Below are 7,312 nucleotides of genomic sequence, written 5' to 3'. Positions count from 1 at the left end.
CTTTCCCCGCTTCGCTTAAATGCTCTTTCTTTTGGCATAAAAAATCACCGAGTTCTTTCAACTTTAGCTGACATTTAGCCGTCTTCAGCGCCGGCTTTGTCGCATTGTTTGTCACTTTGCTGCGCTTTAACTTCGACTGGGAAACTGAGCGACTGAGATTGAGACAGTGAGATGCGTGACGAAACAGATAGGCGTAAGTTTTCACAAACATAAGCAACGTCCGTCGAGTGTGGCCATATGAACATATAATATATAATGTACACCAGTTAAGTGAATGGACGAGAAGACAAGGCTTGGAGCAGGCATCTCGAAGCTTAGCTGCAAACAAGCAACACTTCCCGCCAGTTTGTCAACTGTGTTTCCGCTTTATGACGCATCTTCGCAGCACAAATACGAGTATGTGTACTCTCCCATGCATATCTGCGTCGCCTTAAGCTCTTATCTGACTTATGGAAATTTGTATCAGCAGCATATTGTCGTTTGCCGGAAAACGGCCGCCTTCCGCCACTTCATATTTTCCTGTTGCTTCTATGTCGGCACTCGCGATTATGTTCAGCTTTGTGTGTGTCTTGTGTATGTCTTCCTGTCGTCGCAATATTTAGTCAACTCAATTCGCAGCAGCAGTTTTGTTTGATTTAGCTCAACTCAACTTCGCTCTGCTCAGTACGACTTGGCCTGGTTTGGCACAGTTCAATTCAATTTCACTGCATGCCGCCTGGCCCAATCCAGTTTGGTCCTCGCAATTCGTTTGAGTTGCTCATTTTGGTTGTTTGCTTGTTGCTGATAGGCATCTCTAAGCTGCCAGCTGTTTACCTAAATCCTCTTGTTGTTGTTGCTATAAGTGTCTCTTTGCTTTTCACTTTCCGTTCGCAATCGCATACTTATCGTACATATCTACATATACATGCACTATAGTATACTCCGAAAGGACGCTTGTCACAATTTTTACCCTACACTTTGAATCCCGATCGTTTTGGCATTTTCTCATTTACTCGCACTCCGAGATTCTTATGCGTTAAGTGCGCCAAATTCTGTCTCGTTACCAACTGCCGCTGATTGCTGTGACAGGAAGTTGAACGAAAGGATAAGGTTGTTAGGTACCAGTAAAATTATGTTTCAGCGGATGGTTCAGAATCTGAAACAGAGGTTCTTGAGATCTTGGGAGAACCTGATTCGAAGAATAACTGTCCAGAGGAAGATTCTCATAGTCACGAAAGCTTCAGCTTGATAAATGAGACTGTTCTGAGCGTATCCTATTACATGCTTGAGAACCTCGATTTCTTCGACGACTGCTTTTACAACTGTCGTCAGCTTAGACCAGCGCCAGAAAAGATCGATATTGGCAGCTCTTTTATGGAATGACAGATTTTGAGAGAGATTTTAATGTACATTTTGGCTAGCCCTCAAAGTTTCTAGACCTATCATGGGGTGTTTTGGAATCATTCAGAAAGATCCGAAACTTTGATTTAAGTTGGAGAGAGGATTGTTATTCATATTATTAATTCACCCAAAATTTCTTAGCGGGATTGTGGCTCTTTGCATAAGTCTATACATAGATATAATCAGACACAACCATAGGCCTGCTCTGTGCCGTCTGATGAAATCACATTATCCGATTATGTTGCTGAGTTTGTTCCCTTTTTATTACAGCCATTATGACATACATACCCACCCACAATCTCACACATATTTCCTTACTTCAAAGCAATTTGTGCGAGCATATAGCTTCCATCCTTCCATCTCCATATTCATACTTGGCATAGAGCATATTGGTACTAATGTGAAAAATATGCACGCACGCGCTGAATAAATATTTATTTGCTAGGCTTGATATTGCCGGCTTAGATTATTTTTGGAAATCATTGCAACGTTTTATCCTTTAATTATTTCCATATGACTTGTATTTGCTGTATTTTCCAGCTTTTTTTCCTAGATTGTGTATATTTTTTCTTCATTAGTATGCCTTCTCTTTTACTGTAATGAGTATTCTACATATTCGATTCTCCATTACTGCGTGAATTTCTTCGCCATTGGCGTTAATGCATATTAGGCTGCTGTTGATATGGAAATGATTAGAACGGTTTTATGACCCGTATGGTTCATTGAGTTCCTTTAAAAATGCACTGATGACCGGATTAAGAAGGTTAAAGGAATTAAAGTTGGTTGAATTTAATGATGGAGTATACATTTAATACATCTTGCCTATCAGAATGAACAAGCTTGTTTTGGAATCTTACCCAAAACTTAGAACGCGGACTCAAATCCACGGAATGTAAGAGGGCGCAGACGAGATAGAAAGTAACTGACAATTGAGATATATCTGGCATACACTACCTACTACATTAGGTAGACAAATACCATCGGATATTCACGAGATTTCGTATGCGATCTTATCACGAACAACACTGAAAATGTTTAACCCAAAGTTATATAACACAAAAAGTAACTAACCTAAGATTGGAATCAAAGTTTTCTGAAGCCATCAATATAGATAGTTTTCAGAACAGATATCGAGGGGAGGCTCTGCGCATCTCGTGGGTCCCCTTTCACGCTTAAGGTCGCTTACATTATAGCGTTATGCGCGTGGGATGCTCTCTGAAAAGCATAAAACATGAAATGTGCAGACTATCATTTATTGAGATCTCCAGAGACAGTCTTCAGGTTACTATACAATTTTAGTTAATATTTAACTTATGATCAATAAAAAGAGAGCTCGAATTGTAGAACTCGGACTGTAAAGAGCAAAAAAAATATGTAAAGTCTCAGTTAACTCAGAGGACTTCTATAACGACCACCTCGCTTCCGGGTCTACTAATGTATAGCAGAAATCTGAAAAGTAATTCATTAAGAGCACGTTCTAAAGTAATCGTAGATGAATCTTCAGCCAACCTAGAGACCACACCTCAAAAAAAAAGTCAAGTTGCTAAACCGACTTACGAAGATTAGCGATCCTAGGAACGATAATTGATTTTCGAAAAATTAATGTACCACTAGCAAGATGACCTTCTACCGAATTTGCTAAGAAATTACGTAATTATTCTACTTTCACTCAATCAAACTTGTATATGCAGAACAAGAATAAGGTCAGTGCGACAGTTGCAGCAGCAACAACTCATGAATGCCAACGGTTGTTTACCCGAAAACATTTATTTGACTGCTTTCTTCCCAACTGCTGTATGCGAAAGCAATATCCCGTGTGCCTGCTGCATAGCAAATACATTTTCCATTTTCATTTTTCCATTGCGTCACTTTCGTGGTTTCTGGAGCTTTCACTTTATACGCAGCAGCGTGATACAACAAATTCCCCAAAGCTGTGGCAGCCGCAACAAATTCTCAATAGACGTCTAAGAGATTAGAGCGAGGAAGGTGTATCAGCTTTGCTTACCAATCCACTTTGCACGTTTTCCTAAGCATTCACACACATACACACGCACACTCATTCAATATATCATCAATTTGTTGAGTTGTCCGGGAGACTTGACAAACGAAATGAAAAGCGACCACGTGCTGCTTCCGCCGATCTCGACTTTCATTTCGACTGAGTGATAAGATTTTACCTATTACTTTTCAGCATTTTCTTTCTTGCGCTATCTACGGTGTTTTTGTTTCACGTGACGACAAGTCTGTTTGGCGTGCGCAAATTTGGCGTGTTCAAGACATGTCCCATTCGTCTGGAGTGAAAATGTTTTTATCCTACAAGATTAGTGACATGGAAAGACACTTTGCGCTGACGATGCTTCTGACATGATTTGCTCGGCTTTTACATTTAGTTTTGTTTGTGTTGGTGTGTGAATAGAATGGTTGAATATTCTATATACGTACATATGTAATTATAATATTATTGGTAAGAGGCATATGTGGATGTATTTTTTTCGGGAAAGTGGGCGTGGCCCCGCACCCTACCAAGTTTTTTGTACATTTCTCGTAAACTACAAAAGCTATATCAACCAAACTGTCTAGGGTCATATCTTTTAGCCTCTTCCTTATACAGCCTAATGAAGGAAATTGGATTATAACCACGCCTACCTCCCATTCAAAGGTTATGTTAAAAACTACTAAAAATGTTTTAATGCAGTACGGAAAATCACCAGAAACCTTAAATTTAATAGTAAAGATAGCGCACAAGGGCTACACTGAAATTTGTTTACAAAATTTGAAATGTGCGTGGCTCCGCCCACTTCTAGGTCAAAATCATATCTCAGAAACCGCTCGATCAATTTAACGAAATTCGGTTCGAACCATTTCCTTGGCATCCCAATTCTATAATTTGAAAATGGGCGAAATCGATTCACAGCCATGTTTAGTTCCCACATACCACAATTTTGAAGTCCAACTGATTCATTCACTTTTCACTTTTAACTTTTAACTATAGTATAAGTTAAGCATCAGTGAAGATATCGGAACAAAACTTTGCACAAAGATTCCAATTCATGTTTGGCATAGCCCGTATAAAAATCACCAAAACCGGACTAGAACTTTTCAAGACCTGGATCGGCCAGATGAGGACCTCCAAGGTTTTGTCTAATTTTTTATCGAAAATATTGGTAAACCTCTCAGATATTCAAAAGAAATTCAAGAAATATTACTTTAAACAGTGTGCCTCTGTGTCAAAAAAGGGAAAATCTGATCAATATTTCCTCTAGCCTCCATATAACTCATACACTGATTTTTAAATTTCCTATGGACTTTATACCGCATTGGTGATGAAAATAAGTGAATTCGGTACGTAAATTACTCCAGCCCACATATACTACATATAATATTTTTTGTTATTCTAGTGAATCAAATAAATGAATTGTGAGAGTATATAATGTTCGGTTACACCCGAACTTTGCTCTTCCTTACTTGTTGAGTTAAGAAACATTTTTCCAGCACAAGCTTGATCAGCTATCACTCGCTAGCAGTACGGTAACACAGCTATTATATAAATAAATTCTTCGGTTATACCTTTGCCCTTCCTTATTTGTTGTTATCAAAGTTTTTATAAGTGCAATGTACTTTCTCAATTCAAGAAAAACAATGCTGAATTCGTGCACAATTTTAAATTGCTTATCATAATATTCCACGTCGCATTTTTACAATATATTACTTCCGTGTATATTGTATATATAAATTAAGTAGGTTATTTGACATTAATCAATTCTTCAGAAAGTATCAGTTTTAATTCAGCATCCAAACAGTGCGCGCAATTCACGCAAAAATGTTTCGCTTTCTTTTCATTATTTTGCTGCATTATATTCTCATTTTTCGAATTAAATTTGTACTTTGTGAGAATAATGAAACATGTAAAGTGTATGATTGCATTTGTGATGTAGAAATAGAAATCGTTAAAACAGTGATGGAAGACATGAAAGACATGAAGAAGTCTACCGATAACATCGAAAAACAGTTAACTGCAAAACGGTAAAACTCTTTAACTATTTCTATTTAAAAATCTCTTAAAAATTTTAAAATGTTAAAGTACTTATATTAGGTGTTTTTAAATACATATACAGTTATGCCGGAGTGCTCAAAATTATTAATTGTTCTTTCAGCGCATCAAAATCGTCTAGTTGTCTGGAAGCAGCAGCTAACAGCTGGAAGAGTGGGGTTTATGAAATCCAGATCGAAAAGATTAATATCACTAACGTGAAGGTGTTTTGTGAAGAAGACGTGGATTTTGGTGGATGGATAGTTATTCAACGGCGTCTAAATGGCACAGTGGATTTTAATAGAGATTGGCAAGAATATAAGAAGGGATTTGGCGACTTAACGGGAAACTATTGGATCGGTTTGGAAAAACTACACGCGATCACTAGCAGCTGTGAACAGGAGTTGTATATTCAAATGAAAAGTCGTAACGGCACAGAATATTATGCAAAATATTCTGCATTGCTAATCGCTGATGCTTTGAAGAAATTGGGTAATTATAGCGGAAATGCTGGCGATTCCTTAAATCGTCATTTGGGATACAAATTTTCAACACGCGATCGTGATAATGATGTCTATGAAAATTATAATTGTGCAGAGGGTTGGTATGGCGGTTGGTGGTTCTACAGCTGTTATAACTGGTAAAAACATTTTACTTATCCGAGTGTGTGATGATATATCGTTTATTTTACAGTTTTCTAAATGGTGTATATGGGGATAATGTGAATTGGAATGCAATACAAAAGGGCGAAACTTTACCGTTTGCGCAAATGATGATACGACCAACTACACAATGCATTAGGCGATTGATGTTGAGCAATTTAAATTCATGAAACTAAATAAATATTCCGTTTTAACTGCATATTTATATTTAAGAACGTATGCTTGTATATTAAACACTGTTATTTTTATATTCAGAATCATGAAAATTGATTAATCAAATATATTCAAATGCATTACCAAAGTCTATAAAATGTTCTTCTTCTATGTATAGAAATTGCAACATGTTGCAGAGAGTATTGTTCGCTTACAGGTTGTTTGTAACTCCTATAACTTATCCAGATAAATATAGAGGTGTACTATATATTTGGAGTTGATCAGTATGATGAGATGAAGATATCATGTATATCAATTTCCTTGGCACCTTGAAGATATTGATATTGTATGGCTATCAACAAAGGTTGTGTTGAAAACTACTAAAAATGTTTTAATTCTGTAAGGAAAAATACCAGAAATCTTAAAAATTTCATGGTAAAGATGACACAGAAGGGCTACACTCAAATTTCTATACAAAATTTGAAAAGGGCGTGGATCCGCTCACTTCTCGGTCAAAAAACATATTTCAGAAAATACTAGATGAATTTCAACGAAATTTGGTTCGAACCATTTCCTTGGACTCCAATTCTATAGTTTGAAAATGAGCGAAATCGATTCGCAGCTACGTTTACTTCCCGTATACCACAATTTTGAAGTCCAACTGATTCGTTTTCAATATATAAGTTAAGTACCAGTGAAGATATCGGAACCAAATTTTGCACAAATATCGTATTTCTAGTGTATAACAGCCAGTATAAAAACATGGGGAGCCTTTGTCTAATTTTTTATCGAAAATATCGGTAAATCTCTCAGATATTCAAAACAAATTCTAAGGAGATGTGATTTTTCTAATTGTTTGTCTTTTTGCCAAAATCTGAAATTACGGAAAAATCGGGCCAACATTTCCTCTAGCCCCGATATACCTCAAACACCGATTTTCAAACTTCTGGTGGACTTTATACCGCATATATCGGTTAATACGTATGTCAGATATTTTAGCACAATTAAGTTAGCGTAAGATCTTTGATATACTGTAGCTTGGTGATGAAAATTAATGAAATCGGTCCAGGTATTATCCCAGCCCCCA

General features: G+C 37.0%; 1 protein-coding gene across 1 annotated transcript; it reads left to right on the top strand.

Annotated features, from left to right (window-relative positions):
* Positions 1-5,122: 5,122 nt before the first annotated feature.
* Positions 5,123-6,373, top strand: LOC105209070 (fibrinogen-like protein A). The gene is made up of 3 exons (XM_011179251.3): positions 5,123-5,403; positions 5,535-6,050; positions 6,104-6,373. Exons 1-3 carry the CDS (start codon positions 5,201-5,203, stop codon positions 6,240-6,242), a joined length of 858 nt encoding a protein of 285 aa, XP_011177553.1. The 5' UTR covers positions 5,123-5,200; the 3' UTR covers positions 6,243-6,373.
* Positions 6,374-7,312: the final 939 nt, after the last annotated feature.

This window comes from Zeugodacus cucurbitae, chromosome 5, assembly GCF_028554725.1.
Source record: "Zeugodacus cucurbitae isolate PBARC_wt_2022May chromosome 5, idZeuCucr1.2, whole genome shotgun sequence".
Taxonomy (NCBI): Eukaryota; Metazoa; Arthropoda; class Insecta; order Diptera; family Tephritidae; genus Zeugodacus; species Zeugodacus cucurbitae.
Note: the sequence above shows the minus strand (reverse complement) of the source record. Positions and strands in the feature narration are given on the sequence as shown.